This window comes from Salmo salar, chromosome 04 (assembly GCF_965601325.2).
Source record: "Salmo salar chromosome 04, fSalSal1, whole genome shotgun sequence".
NCBI classification, from domain to species: Eukaryota; Metazoa; Chordata; class Actinopteri; order Salmoniformes; family Salmonidae; genus Salmo; species Salmo salar.
In genome coordinates this window covers 16,548,992-16,565,221 of record NC_138294.1, presented here as the reverse complement: position 1 = coordinate 16,565,221, position 16,230 = coordinate 16,548,992, and the positions used below count along the sequence as shown (strand labels likewise).

Below are 16,230 nucleotides of genomic sequence, written 5' to 3'. Positions count from 1 at the left end.
ACGCTACACTGCTCTCTCCCACCTGGACAAGAGGAATACCTATGTGAGTGCTGTTCATTGACTACAGCTCAGCATTCACAGTCCACTCAAGCTCGGGACCCTGGGACTGAATACCTCCCTCTACAACTGGATCCTGAACTTTCTGACGGGCCACCCCCAGGTAGTGAGGGTAGGTATCAACCCATCTGCACATGCATACACACACTCGCATTCAAACACACAAACATGCATACACACGGACCCACACATACACACAAGTAAATAGTGTCACACATGCACTCAAACGTATACAGTTGGCCTTGCTGTTTAGATGTTTGTTTTCCTCGATGTCTTTTGTTTTAGCATTGTTGTTTTCTGTTGTTTTTCTCTTTTTTCTCTTTAGTTATTTTTGTTGGTGCATTGGGTGGGTGGTGGTTTTGGTTGGGTCGGAGGGGACAGTGTCTTGGGGGGGATGGGAGGGGTTTGGGGTTGGAGAGTGGCGGGGGAGTTTTTTCCGGGGGGGGGGGGGGGGGGGGGGGGGGGGATCTTGGATGGTTGGTGGCCTGGTGATTGGGAGCTAGTGCCAGTGGCCAAGAGGTTGCTGGTTTGGGTCCCCAGTTCGACTTGGTGGAGATTCGATCCTTGTGGCCTTGGGCGGGGCCCTTGAGCCTGGTTGCTCCTGTGGGTCGCTCTGGATGGGAGTGTCTGCTGGAGGACTGAATGTAATGTAGATGTTGAGCGGCTTCACTGCAGGTAGATTGTATGTTTTAAAATGAGAAAAAAATGTAAATTACTACACATCTGCCACGCTGACCCTCAACACGGGGGCCCCTCAGGGGTGTGTGCTTAGTCCCCTCCTGTACTCCCTGTTCACCCATGACTGTGTGGCCACGCACAACTGATGGTCATATTCGTGTTTAAGGAATGAGCGTTAGACCGAGGCCTGTACTCTGGAACGGGATCGATTTGGAGGTGGAGGGTCCGTCATGGTCTGGGGCGCTGTGTCACAGCATCATCGGACTGAGCTTGTTGTCATTGCAGGCAATCTCAAAGCTGTGCGTTACAGGGAAGACATCCTCCTCCCTCATGTGGTACCCTTCCTGCAGGCTCATCCTGACATGACCCCCCAGCATGACAATGCCACCAGCCATACTGCTCATTCTGTACGTGATTTCCTGCAAGACAGGATTGTGCTTGCCTACGGAGCTGTGAGGGGAACGGCACCTCCGTACCTTCAGGCTCTGATCAGGCCCTACACCCAAACAAGGGCACCGCGTTCATCCACCTCTGGCCTGCTGGCCCCCCTACCTCTGCGGAAGCACAGTTCCCGCTCAGCCCAGTCAAAACTGTTCGCTGCTCTGGCACCCCAATGGTGGAACAAGCTCCCTCACGACGCCAGGACAGCGGAGTCAATCACCACCTTCCGTAGACACCTGAAACCCCACCTCTTTAAGGAATACCTGGGATAGGATATAGTAATCCTTCTAACCCCGCCCCCCCCCCCCCCCCCCCCCTGAATGATTAGGATTGTCTTGTGATCACAACAAGACTACTTATTTTGCTCAAATAGAACATTCCGTTTTCTGCCTGAGTGGGGCGCTGTTTACCGCAATTGTCCGGATTATCTTGTTAACGGAACAAAACCATTTATTTGACTCAACTAGAGATTGATATAAATTGTATTGATTTTAAAAGATGGGCCTGGCTGACACAAAAATACATTAGGGGAAAGGATCAAGAGACACAGCGGCTGATTATCTTTCTGCACATCTCTTTATTTACAATGCTGGCTGTCATGGTTAACAAAAACGCAGGACATTGAATGCTACCTGAATTGACTCAGAAAAGTAACATAAATAGGCCTACAGTATCACAGCGAGGTCAAACAAGTGTGAGTGTGTGTTTGTGTCAGATTATCCAGTGTCCACAGCAACATAATTGATTATTCCCTACTGTGATGTGTACTGTGGTTTTAGCCATGCTCTCACTAACCCTCATCTTTTCTCTTTCTCCCCTTACGGAGGCTCTTGGACCGCAACTGAGGACACCCTGGCCTGATTCCTAGACGTGCCTGGGCCAATCCCACCTGCCCCCTTCTACCTGCCTGTTGGTGTCCTGATTCCTAGACATGCCTGGCCCAATCCCTCCTGGCCCCCTTCTACCTGCCTGTTGGTGTCCTGATTCCTAGACGTGCCTGGGCCAATCCCTCCTGGCCCCCTTCTACCTGCCTGTTGGTGTCCTGATTCCTAGACGTGCCTGGGCCAATCCCTCCTGGCCCCCTTCTACCTGCCTGTTGGTGTCCTGATTCCTAGACGTGCCTGGCCCAATCCCACCTGGCCCCCTTCTACCTGCCTGTTGGTGTCCTGATTCCTAGACGTGCCTGGGCCAATCCCTCCTGGCCCCCTTCTACCTGCCTGTTGGTGTCCTGATTCCTAGACGTGCCTGGGCCAATCCCTCCTGGCCCCCTTCTACCTGCCTGTTGGTGTCCTGATTCCTAGACGTGCCTGGGCCAATCCCTCCTGGCCCCCTTCTACCTGCCTGTTGGTGTCCTGATTCCTAGACGTGCCTGGGCCAATCCCTCCTGGCCCCCTTCTACCTGCCTGTTGGTGTCCTGATTCCTAGACGTGCCTGGGCCAATCCCTCCTGGGGCGACTTTACTCTTAAGATGGCTGTTTTTACATCTGTAGGACAATTGCTGAAATATACGATATTGCATTCGTAGGTAGGATACATTATTCGAAATTGTAGGCAAATGATTTACATGTTTTTTGAGTGTGTTTGTTTGATTTTGTAGAATTCATCACCAAATGGAATCACTGCTCTACTGTGAAGTTGTCACGTACCATCCCATACCATCGCAGGTAATGACAAGAAAAATGGTTTGCAATGTATTTCAACAGTTTTTCATACTTACAAGTTCTCTCCAGTTATCGCCATGACCTTTCACTATATTTGGATCGTAGACACAGTCCTCCTCTTCCATGCCAGCCTCAGGTGGTACCCAGCCAGTGGCATAGCCATGAACAGTGTGCCAGGTCTTCTGCTTGGGGTGGTTCTTCTCCTCTATGATAATAACCTTCCCCACATCCACTCTGACTTGAAGTACTCTTTTCTCCCAGTAGGGGACACTAGGAGAATGTCCCAACTAACATAGACACCAGTTCCAAGAACACTTTAGTCTGCACTTGGTGTGAAACCATTGTTCTTAATCAACTCTGTTGTGGTGCCGTGGAACATCACATATTCTGTCTGGTCTTCAGGAAGTGTTGCTGTCTAGAAAGGTAATGTAGTGTGGGGAGTTAGCCATAAGCTAGTAACCAAACTGCAACTGAATACACCTCTGCTGAGGTGAACTGTATTATAAGTCAATACAATGCACAATTACACTTTGTAATATTAAACAGTCCTTTGGCTAAAACTGTTACACCAAATAGTGATATTTATACAGTAACAATATCCCGAATCACTATTGTTACAATAATATTACAAGTGTTGTAACATTATCATGCTTAACATATAAATGTACTTTGTAAACAGGGATTGTTTGATATATCGAAGTTAAGTGTCCAATAACAAGACTGTTTAATAAAGACTGTTGTTTATTATACTTTGTATGCTTAGGAAACAGTACTTCTTACTGATCTCGCTACTGTGCTTTCCACTAGTTACCACTGCCACAGCCACAAATGCATGAAAAGAAAAATGAGCTTTTTGGTCTTCATTTAAGGTTAGGGTTAGTCACAAGGGTTAACAGTGAGGTTACGGCTAGGGTTAAGGTTAGGTTTAGAGCATCACTTTAATAAGAAATAGGCGAGGTTGAAGACTTTGCGGCTGAGGTAACTAGTGACGACTCACTACCGTGCTTAGGTTTCGTTTCCAGGTCTCCACTCGTCACTATACATAGAGATGGATAGAGGGCACAATTGCCACAAATAACTATTTCTCTATGTCTCTAGAGAGCATAGTAGTCCATCAGAATGTAGAACCATGATACCTCTATGTAAGTGAAAAGCAACCATCCCACACAGGTAGTAGAGGTAGTATAATAAATACATAAACATTTTAATACAATAGGTTTATGGTTAAGTAGTATGCCACCAACCTGACATTGAAAGCTGCTGACACCTTTTGCAAACAGTAGTGAGCATTCAGCTGCCACCAGCGTCAAACTGGAAGACACCTTATAAACCTATGGCAGACACACAACATTGACTAAATATTGCCAATGTTTCCACAGTAAAGATGCTACAGATGAAATGAACACACTCAAACAATTGGTGACTTTTAGAGGTTTATTTGAGATGTATTATTGGAAGACAATTATTCTGAACAATTATGATCATTGATACACACCTTGTTTACGTCAAGTGAATAGCATTGAATCGTTTTAAAATGTGATAAGGTTATATTAATTGCATATACAGTAGGAATATTGCCAATAATCAGTAAGCCTTTGGCAAAATATAGCTTCTTCCTATGCAATATTGAATGTGTAGCTATAGCAGCATGCTACATCCTCTTATCTCGATGAACATGAAGTGTAATGCTCCTTGAATACACCTTCAAGACTCAACCTCCAGTGACGGGTTTAACCTGAGGATAGAGAACCAAATACAACATGTTAGAACCTGCAAGTAGTGGAGTTCATATTTCAAGTGCAAGCCTTCTAGGAAAATGAAATCTTCCATCTAGTGATTGGTGAGAGGAGTTCAATATTACATACTTTTTCAAGATGGCCACTTTCAGCAATGCCATGACTTTGATTCTCTTTGGGTCGTAGACACAGTTCTCCTGTTGGTTGCTCGGCACCATGTCAACACCAGGTGGAACCCAGGCAGTGTCATACCCATGTGTGTGCCAGTCGTATTGCCTGTCGTGACCCTGCACATCAATGATCTTAACCTTGCCAACATCCACCTTTACTTTCAGAACCATCCTGTCTGAGTCATCGGCACCAATGGGGTATTTAATTGCTTTTCTGATGTCTCGACTGACATAGACACCTGCACCAAGCATACCATCTGTGGATGGTGTGAAGCCATGTCTCTGTATTTCTACTGCAGCCTGTTTTGATGTTCCATGATACATCACGTAGACGTGGCTGTCCTCAGGGGTGACTCCACTCTGAAGATGACGGTGTCTAGATCTGTAAGACAGGGAGACCGTTTTTGCAGAAATGTGATAAAAGTACAACCTTCTACAGTTGCAGTATTTTCAATTTGAGGCAAAATATCTCAAACGAATTTGTAAGACCTCCACAAATAGACTATAAAACAATGCCAATGGAAAGCTCAAAACACAATTGACTGCTGTGAAGTTCAATTGTTCATGACAGGTAAAACCAAGAGAAAGTTAGCAGTGCTTTACAACAGTTTATTTTATACTTACATGTTGTTTTCTTTCACTTTCATGACCTGCATGACTTTGATTCTCTTTGGGTCGTAGATACAGTTCCCCTGTTGGTTGCTCAGCACCATACTGACCCCTGGGGGAACCCAGGCGGTGTCATATCCATGCTCGGTATGCCAGGTCTCCTGCATGGGGTGGTTCTGTTGATCGATGATTTTAACCTTCCCTACATCCACTCTGACTTTTAGTACTCTTCTCTTATTGTTGGAAACACCAAGGGGGTATTTAATTGCTTTCCCGATGTCTCGACTGACATACACACCAGGCCCAAGTTCTTCTCTTGATGGTGTGAAGCCATTCTTCTTTATCAACTCTGTAGCCTCTTTTGTGGTGCCGTGGAACATCACATATTCTCTGTGATCCTCTGGATGCTCATTGGTCTCAAGAATGTTCTCTAAGTAGTATGGTGAATTTGTTTTGTTTTTCTGCTTGGTGTACCCCTTCAAAGCCATAGTAATCAAACTGCAACTGAATACACCTCTCACAAATGAGCTGTAATCCCAAAAACTATTTTTAAGGGCTAGCCATCTTGCAAATTATTTAGGCTAAAACCGTTAAAGCAAATTGTAATGTTTAAAGAACTATTCAACGTATCCAGAATCAATGTTACAATAGTATTAGAATAGCATTATAACATTCTCAAGTAAAGACTGGTGAACAAAACAGTATTTGATTTATATCAAGTGTTCAATAATAAGACAGCTAGCTTGTCTAGTGTTTCAAATAACATTATTCTCACCCGCTATACTAACAGACGAATGCAGGATTATACCGTATGTGAGGGTTTCCTTCCACTCAAGTTTCATTTCCTGGTTCTTGAGAAAAACGTTTGGTTTTCTGTTTCTTTGTAAGTAAAAACCACGCCCACTCACGTTAGAATCTAGTCTAATGGGTACATGATCATAAACATATTTGAGACGTCATGCCGTATTAAGACTTCTGGAGCGTTTCAAAATTGCAATGCGGACAACTTTGACAAATACATTGACGTTTTTAGTCTTTATACAGCACCAGTCAAAAGTTTGGACACACCTACTCATTCAAGGGTTTTTCTTTATTTTTACTATTTTCTACATTGTAAAAAAGTAGCGAAGACATCAAAACTATTAAATAACACATGGAATCATGTAGTAACCAAAGAAGTGTTATACAAATCAAAATATATGTTATATTTGAGATTCTTCAAAGTAGCCACCCTTTGCCTTGTATATCAGACTAGGTTCAGAATCAGTAATGTGTTGTCAATCTAAACAGTGATCACACAACTGCTGTCTGCGACTAACAGGAAGACACCGTTGATACGTCTATGGAAGACACAACATTGACCAATATTATCAATATATTTCTGCACCACAGATGCTGTAGATTAATGAAACCTGATTGAATTTTGTGGAGGTAAAACACTCAAACAGTCTCGGGAACTTCTACAGTTTAGTTGAGATTTATTATAGGAAGAAAACCCTTCTTTAAACAACGTATGATCATTGATACACATTCATTATCAAGTAAATATGATTGATTATATTTCTAAAATATATGGTTGATAGCACATTAATCCCATATCAAATCCTCAGCCTATTGTGAGCCTATTTAGCTCCTTACTGTTGCTGCATCATGCTGGACTGTTGAACCATCCACTTCGGGCAACGAAAATCCAGTAGAAAACCCTCTTGGTGTTCCAGACACTAAGACAAGAGTAGCTTAAGGGACGTTTAAAAGTGTTTCAACTTCACATTCATCATCTCCAGCACCTCCCCAACATCAACATACAGTGTGTGAAAATTGCGCATTTCTATGTTTTGCAGTACAAAAAAATCTACCAATTATTAGGCAACGTCTACTCATCATTTGTTAAAATCACACAATGCACACCGATGCCGTCATCTTTTTACTACAAAACGTAGAAACACGCCATTTTCTCATATGTTGTTGATGTTGGGGTAGTGCTGGAGATGATGAAGTTGAAACATTTTGACGTCGCCCATTAGAGTCAGAGTGGATGCAGTACCACCCCAAGGGGAAGACCTGGCACCCTGAGTATGACACTGCCTGGGTTCCACCTGGTGTTGGCATGGTGACGAGCAACCAAGAGGAAGACTGTGTTTATGACCCAACAATAATCATGAAGGGAACCGAAGAGAACTTGTAACTATGAATAATCCTGTTGAAGTGCAAAATACAGGTAACTGCCAAAATAATGGAAACAGTTGAGTAAATGAGGGGTACAAAGTATATTGAAACTAGGTGCTTCCACACAGGTGTGATCCCTGAGTTAATTAATCACTTAACATTCCATCATGCTTAGGGTCATGTACAGTATAAAAATGCTGGGCAGGCCATTATTTTGGCTACCATGGCGATGCCCCCATAGGATGATAATGCCCCCATCCACAGGGCACGAGTGGTGACGTAATGGTTTGATGAGCATGAAAACGATGTAAACCATATGCCCTGGCCGTCTCAGCCACCAGATCTCAACCCAATCGAACACTTATGGGAGATTCTGGAGCAACGCCAGAGAGAGCGTTTTCCTCCACCACCATAATCAAAACACCAAATTATGGAATTCTTCATGGAAGAATGGTGTCGCATCCCTCCAGTAGAGTTCCAGACACTTGTAGAATCTATGCCAAGATGCATTGAAGCTGTTCTGGATCGTGGCGGCCCACCGCCTTAAGACACTTTATGTTGGTGTTTCCTTTATTTTGGCACTTACCTGTACAATACTGCATTTAAATATATAATGCACCTTAAAATAATGTACCTACTGGACAAAATGTATAATATTAGTCAATAGGTGTCTTTTATAGACTAATAGTATCTTCGATTTAGTCGCAAATGACAGCTGTGTACTACTCACTGTTCAGAATGACTCAACAACTGATCTTAGACTGATGTATAAACACTACGGACATCAATTTACTGGTCAAAGGTGTCAGCATTGCAATTTCAAAATGCTCCAGAGGTCTTGCAATAATAAGATGTATCATACATGTTTATGTACCCATTAGATTAGGCTTCCTTCTCATCTGAGTTGGTGTGGTTGCTTTTCACTAGCAAATAGATATCCTGGTCATAAATATGGATGGACTTTGCTCTCGAATTAGAATTTGAGAGAAAGAGGGGAGAGAGCAAGGGAGAGGAAACAGAGGAGAAACGAGAACTAAACTCTGTCATATAATCCTGAATTAGTCTGACAGGTTGGTTGAATCTGATTCCACAGTAGCAGGTAAGGATGACCAAATTCTAATTAGACTTTTTAGAAAGTTGCTTATTAGCTCCTTCACGAATGTTAACATCGCATTGCAAAATGTAAATCACAAGCCAGAGGATATAATCCAATATATAGTATTTTCTATAAAAGTGAATGATACAACAGAGATTATCTGAATTATAATGTATTTATAACATTACAAACAAGTGCTTGTAACATACCAAGTATATTGTGCACTATTGAAGTATTATTCATGTGAGCCAAAGAAATATACTAAGGCAACACAGTAGTTGGCAATAGCATGTGACTTTTCTGAATTAGTAGTCTGGATAAAGTCTATTTGTGGTTGCCATGTTGCCCTATTCATATTTATTTGGCAAGTATTACAATGTGCAGGCAGACTCCCCTTTTATTACACTTCAGGTTACTTCCACATGTACAGTGCCTTCAGAAAGTATTCATACCTCTTGATTTATTCCACATTTTGTTGTGTTTCAGACTGAATTCAAAATCAATTAAATAAATAAAAAAATCCATTTGGAATATCAAGGCAAAGGGGTGCGAATACTTATGTAAATTGGATATTTAAAATATTTTCAATAAGTTTGCTAAAATGTCTAAAAACATGTTTTCACTTCGTCATTATGGCGTATTGTGTGTGTAGATGGGTGAGGGAAAAAAAAAGATTTAATTCATTTTGAATTCAGGCTGTAACACAACAAATGTGGAATAAGTCAAGAGGTATGAATACTTTCTGAAGGCCCTGTAGCAGATCTAAATCGTTACTACAGGATTGCAGAAGTTTGTCTATTCATAAAAGCATACTTTGCCACAGGTTCTCACAGCCAGAGTCATCATGTTGACTAGGGCTTGCCTGAGGAAAATGAAACCAAACTCTCCATACTTAGACAACTTTCTCGACACTGGTGAACATCCTGAGGATCAAAGAACATATGTGATGTTCCATGGCACCTCAATAGAGGCTGCAGAGATGATTAAGAAGAATGGCTTCACACCATCAAGAGCAGATAGCAGCATGCTTGGTGCTGATGTTTATGTTACACGGGACATTCAAAAAGCCTGTAAATACCCTCCTGGTGTTTCCAACTCTAAGAGAAGAGTACTAAAAGTCAGAGTGGATGTTGGGAAGGTTAAGATCATAGACCAGCAGAGTCACCCCATGCGGAAGACCTGGCATAGCGAGTATGGATATGACACCGCCTGGGTTCCACCAGGGGTCGATACGGTAGAAAGCAACCGACAGGAGAACTGTGTCTACGACCCAAAAAGAATCAAAGTCATGGAGGTCATGAAAGTAAACAAAACGACCATGTAAGTATGAAAGAGACTGTTGTAGTGCAAACCCTCTGATTGGTTTTACCTGTGATGATGCAATAGATACAGTGGGGGAAAAAGTATTTGATCCCCTGCTGATTTTGTATGTTTGCCCACTGACAAAAAAAGGATCAGTCTATAGTTTTAATGGTAGGTTTATTTGAACAGTGAGAGACAGAATAACAACACAAATATCCAGAAAAACGCATGTCAGAAATGTTATAAATTGATTTGCATTTTAAGGAGGGAAATAAGTATTTGACCCCCTCTCAATCAGAAAGATTTCTGGGTCCCAGGTGTCTTTTATACAGGTAACGAGCTGAGATTAGGAGCACACTCTTAAAGGGAGTGCTCCTAACCGCAGCTTGTTACCTGTAAAAAAGACACCTGTCCACAGAAGCAATCAATCAGATTCCAAACTTTCCACCATAGCCAAGACCAAAGAGCTCTCCAAGGATGTCAGGGACAAGATTGTAGACCTACACAAGGCTGGCATGGGCTACAAGACCATCGCCAAGCAGCTTGGTGAGAAGGTGACAACATTTGGTGCGATTATTCGCAAATGGAAGAAACACAAAATAACTGTCAATCTCCCTCGGCCTGGGGCTCCATGCAAGATCTCACCACGTGGAGTTGCAATGATCATGAGAACGGTAAGGAGTCAGCCCAGAACTACACGGGAGGATCTTGTCAATGATCTCAAGGCAGCTGGGACCATAGTCACCAAGAAAACAATTGGTAACACACTACGCCGTGAAGGACTGAAATCCTGCAGCACCCGCAAGGTCCCCCTGCTCAAGAATACATATACATGCCCGTCTGAAGTTTGCCAATGAACATCTGAATGACTCAGAGGACAACTGGGTGAAAGTGTTGTGGTCAGATGAGACCAAAATGGAGCTCTTTGACATCAACTCAACTCGCCGTGTTTGGAGGAGGAGGAATGCTGCCTATGACCCCAAGAACACCATCTCCACCGTCAAACATGGAGGTGGAAACATTATGCTTTGGGGGTGTTTTTCTGCTAAGGGGACAGGACAACTTCACCACATCAAAGGGACGATGGACAGGGGCCATGTACCGTCAAATCTTGGGTGAGAACCTCCTTCCCTCAGCCAGGGCATTGAAAATGGGTCGTGGATGGGTATTCCAGCATGACAATGACCCAAAACACACGGCCAAGGCAACAAAGGAGTGGCTCAAGAAGAAGCACATTAAGGTCCTGGAGTGGCCTAGCCAGTCTCCAGAACTTAATCCCATAGAAAATCTGTGGAGGGAGCTGAAGGTTCGAGTTGCACAACGTCAGCCTCGAAACCTTAATGACTTGGAGAAGATCTGCAAAGAGGACTGGGACAAAATCCCTCCTGAGATGTGTGCAAACCTGGTGGCCAACTACAAGAAACGTCTGACCTCTGATTGCCAACAAGGGTTTTGCCACCAAGTACTAAGTCATGTTTTGCAGAGGGGGTCAAATACTTATTTCCCCCATTAAAATGCAAATCATTTTATAACATTTTTGACATGCGTTTTTCTGGATTTTTTTGTTGTTATTCTGTCTCTCACTGTTCAAATAAACCTACCGTTAAAATTATAGACTGATAATTTCTTTGTAAGTGGGCAAACGCACAAAATCAGCAGGGGATCAAATACTTTTTTCCCTCACAGTACATTCTAGAGCTTTCTAACTGATTTGTTTTTAGAGGTGGGAGGTCAGACGACCAGGAATTCAAAAAAATCTACATTTCCCCAATGGCCTAAAAATCAAGTCTCCTTTAACAAATAATTATTTTAAATAAACTATGTAAAGTATAGAAGCTAATATAATATCATATTGAAGCAAAAACTGTCTCCCTGTCTTACAGATCTAGACACCGTCATCTTCAGAGTGGAGTCTCCCCTGAGGACAGCCACGTCTACGTGATGTATCATGGGACATCAAAACAGATTGCTGTGGATATACAGAGAAATGGATTCAAACCTTCCAAAGATGGCATGCTTGGTGCCGGTGTCTACCTCAGTCGAGACATCAGAAAAGCCATCAAATACCCCATTGGTGCCGATGACTCAGACAGGATGGTTCTGAAAGTAAAGGTGGATGTTGGCAAGGTTAAGATCATTGATGTGCAGGGTCACGACAGGCAATACGACTGGCACACACATGGGTATGACACTGCCGGGTTCCACCTGGTGTTGACATGGTGACGAGCAAACAAGAGGAAGACTGTGTCTATGACCCAAAGAGAATTACAGTCAATAAATTTATAGACAATGACAATGCTGAAACTGTCCACCATGAAAATGTGAGTGATATTGAGCCACAGTCAGTATCTTATCACAATGGAAGTACCCCTACAGTAGAAGGCTTGAAGGGCACTTAGTGTGAGCCCCACTATACACACATGCAGGTTTTAATTGAGACCGTTTGTATTCTATTCTCTTTCCTGCAGGTTAAACCCGTCACTGTAGAACTGATGGCGTTCTGCATTCAGGGAGCATCCAGCATCAACTCATGGTCACCAGAAGAGGATGGTTAGAATCAGACGGTCCAACATGATGCAGTTCATAGGAAGAAGAAGCTATATTTTGCAGGCCCACAAGATGATTTCACATGGCAATCTATATGCAATCAATCATATAACCTTATCAAATATTCATATTTACTTGATGTAAATAATGCGTGTGTAACAATGATCCTTGTTCCTATAATAAATCTCAAATAAAAACGTTTCCCACATTGTTTGTTGTGTTTTCCCCCCTCCGAATTCCAATCAGTTAATCTATTGAAGTATCTGTGCTGCGGAAATATATGAATTAATTTAGTCAATGTTGTGTGTCTTCCATAGACTTCCATAGACAGGTGGCAGCTGAGTTCTCACTGTTTGCGGAAGGTGTCAGCCATTTTGAAATGCTCAGATTGGGATACCATACATGTTTATGGTTCTGTATTTATTAGACTACCTCTACTATCTGAGTGGGTGTTGTTGCTTTTCCCTTACATAGAGGGATCATGGTTCTACATTCTGAGGGACTACTATGCTCTAGGTCAGGGATCATCAACTAGATTCAGCCGCAGGTCCGATTTCTTTCATGAACGGATGGTCAGGGGGCCGGAACATAATTACAAATCATTCGTAGACTGCAAATTGACCGCAAGAAGCCGAAACATATATAATATTAGACTAAAACATCATAATTTCAAACCTATATTATGCGTGGGAATACTTTGGAACAGATTTCCCAAATTAAAATCACTTGGAGCTGATTTGTTGGTGTTTGTACAGTCTTTTATGTGGGCCACCCACAAAAACCCAAAGGAAAAACAGGCTACTTATGTGTGACTCCCAATCAGCAACAACGAACTACAGCTGTGCCTGATTGGGAGCCACACACGGCCCAAAACAAAGAAATACAAAAACATAGAAAAATGAACATAGAACGCCCACCCAATGTAACACCCTGGCCTAACCAAAATAAAGAACAAAAACCCCTCTCTATGGCCAGGGCGTTACAAAAGCACTCTGTATGAAGCACTACTGTAGGTTTCCTAAGAATACAGTATAATAATCCTGCATTTGTCAAGCAATAGCAGGTAAGAACAATCTCCTGTAATTCTAGACAAATTAACAGTTTTGTTATTTACCATTTCACTGATATATATATATATCAAACACTGTTACTGTAACAATAGTGATTCAGCATATTGTTATTGTATAAACATCACTATTTGGTGTAACAGTTTCCGTTAAATGACTATTTAATATGGCTTGCTATTGCAATGTGTAATTGTGCATGATATTGACTTATAATACAGTTCACCTCAGCAGAGGTGTATTCAGTTGCAGTTTGGTTACTAGCTTATTGCTAACTCCCCACACTACATTACCTTTCTAGACAGCAACACTTCCTGAAGACCAGACAGAATATGTGATGTTCCACGGCACCACAACAGAGTTGATTAAGAACAATGGTTTCACACCAAGTGCAGACTAAAGTGTTCTTGGAACTGGTGTCTATGTTAGTTGGGACATTCTCCTGGTGTCCCCTACTGGGAGAAAAGAGTACTTCAAGTCAGAGTGGATGTGGGGAAGGTTATTATCATAGAGGAGAAGAACCACCCCAAGCAGAAGACCTGGCACACTGTGCATGGCTATGACACTGGCTGGGTACCACCTGAGGCTGGCATGGAAGAGGAGGACTGTCTTGGAAGCAGCTAAAGGGGATCCGCAATAAATACAAATACAACCATAATGTACACCTAAACTGCATCATACTGATTTTGCCATTCTCTTCTCATGAACATGAAGTTGAAGTGATGCTTTATGCTTCCTAAATACAGAAGGCCTTTAATTCAGTGACAGGTTTTTAACCGGGGGAAAGAGAAACAAATACAAAATGTATATCAAAACCTTCATGTATTGTAGTGGGGCTGACAATGTATCAAGAGCTCTTTCACACTGCTGCTTGAAATTCAATGGTGCTTTGATCTTCAGTAGTTGTGATGTGTGACTCCTTCTCGCTTACCTTTTTAACTGCCTAGTGTCTAAGCCTCTAGATGGCGATATCTACTAAGATAGCGTATGGAATTGTTTTAAAGGTCCAATGCAGCCATTTTTATTTCAAAATCGAATAAATTCTCAGTGACAATTAAGAACCTTACAGTGACTGTTTTCGGGGATTGAATTTAGCTAGGACTGTCTGGGAGTGGTCTGAGTGGGAAGAGGAAAACTGAAAATGTGCTGTTATTGGCAGAGAGGTTTGGAACTCTTTATTATTGGTCTATTAACTAATTAACTGCATGGTGATGTCACCATGGAAGGCCAAAACTCCATCCCATCAAAATAGTCTTTTCAAACAGTTCTTTAGGGGTGGCAGGTAGCCTAGTTGTTAGAGCGTTGGGCCAGTAACCTGAAAGGTTGCTGGATCGAATCCCTGAGCTGACAAGGTAAAAATCTGTCGTTCTGCCCCTGAACAAGGCAGTTAATACACTGTTCCCTGGTAGGCAGTCTTTGTAAATAAGAATTTGTTCTTAATAACTGTAATGCTGCTGAATTTTTCAGGATCAACCGTTTCCAGTGTGTATCAAGAATGGTCCACCAGCCAATTTAACACAACTGCGGGATTGGAGTCAACATCGGCCAGCATCCCAGTGGAATGCTTTCGACACCTTGTAGAGTCCATGCCATGGCGAATTGAGGCTGTTCTGCGGGGAAAAAGGGGGGTGGAACTCAATATTAGGAAGGTGTTCTTAATGTTTTATATACTCAGTGTATAAAACACAGAAGAATCCCGTTTTTGACTTCACTGGGCCTTTAAGATGGTCATACCAAGGATCATTTAGCTTGGTATTTGCTTTATACCCTGTAGGTATAAAACAAATATATACAAAAATATTTGTTGAAACATTGAATTTGGCATTACTGTGCTATTAGCCCATAGAAATAACCTGTCCCCCTATGATGTGGAATGGCCCTATTCACCTCCATTTTTACCACACAATCACTGGATGACCTTTTGACGATTCCTGTGAAGATTGTGGCCGTTGAAGAGTAAAATGGACGACCCTTCATCTGACAGCCAAGATAGCAATCCAGCTGGTGCCCCAGTCAGCACCCCCGCCTAGCCAAGGGCCGCAAGCCCCTTCACTAGGCCAGCTGCAACCAGAAACCTGGCTGACCCAGCATTCGTCGGTCCTCCAGTCCACCCGGCAGCCTCAGCAGCGTCATCTATCCTCAACCGGGGTCCTCCAGTTCCAGCACTAGTGGGACAGCACACCTCTGGCCTGCTCTCCTCTGTGGGTCGTGGCCCCGAGTACCTGACTGGACACCTGTTGCCTCCACAGTGCAGCTGTGGGCTAGCCATGCCATGGAGTACTTGTCACATGGGTACTTTCAGCCCTGTCCCCTGGCTACTCCTTGCCTGCTGCTGATGGGGTGGCCACATGGGGTGGACCTGCCTTGGCCCAATGGGCTTCATATTGACATTCCAGCAGGGAATTATTTATTTTTGTAAATATGATACTCATACTTAGGGGTGGCTGTTACGAATTCCCTGCCGGTGAACTCAATCTGTACTCAGGGGTAGATGTAGTTTGGTAAATGTAAATCCGAGACACTCCATACAGTATGATATGTTACGTTTCATATGGTATGTATTACATTGAACAAAAATGTAAACGCAACACGTAAAGTGTTAGTCCAATGTTTCATGAGCTGAAATTTAAGATTACAGAAATGTTCCATACACACAAAAAGCTTATTTCTCTAAAATGTTGTGCACAAATTTGTTTACATCCC

The 16,230-nt window shown here is 42.7% G+C and overlaps 1 protein-coding gene and 1 pseudogene across 2 annotated transcripts; one reads left to right on the top strand and one right to left on the bottom strand.

Annotated features, from left to right (window-relative positions):
- Positions 1–1,604: 1,604 nt before the first annotated feature.
- On the top strand, positions 1,605–15,696 carry LOC106610312 (uncharacterized; annotated as a pseudogene). Its single transcript, XR_014392005.1, has 5 exons — positions 1,605–3,260; positions 9,438–9,934; positions 11,800–12,237; positions 12,385–12,466; positions 15,512–15,696. The product of XR_014392005.1 is annotated as an uncharacterized LOC106610312 (transcript).
- Positions 4,258–6,216, bottom strand: LOC106610327 (uncharacterized). The gene is made up of 3 exons (XM_045716456.2): positions 5,368–6,216; positions 4,703–5,125; positions 4,258–4,572 (listed from the first exon to the last, which is right to left on the bottom strand). Exons 1-3 carry the CDS (start codon positions 5,838–5,840, stop codon positions 4,542–4,544), a joined length of 927 nt encoding a protein of 308 aa, XP_045572412.1. The 5' UTR covers positions 5,841–6,216; the 3' UTR covers positions 4,258–4,541.
- Positions 15,697–16,230: the final 534 nt, after the last annotated feature.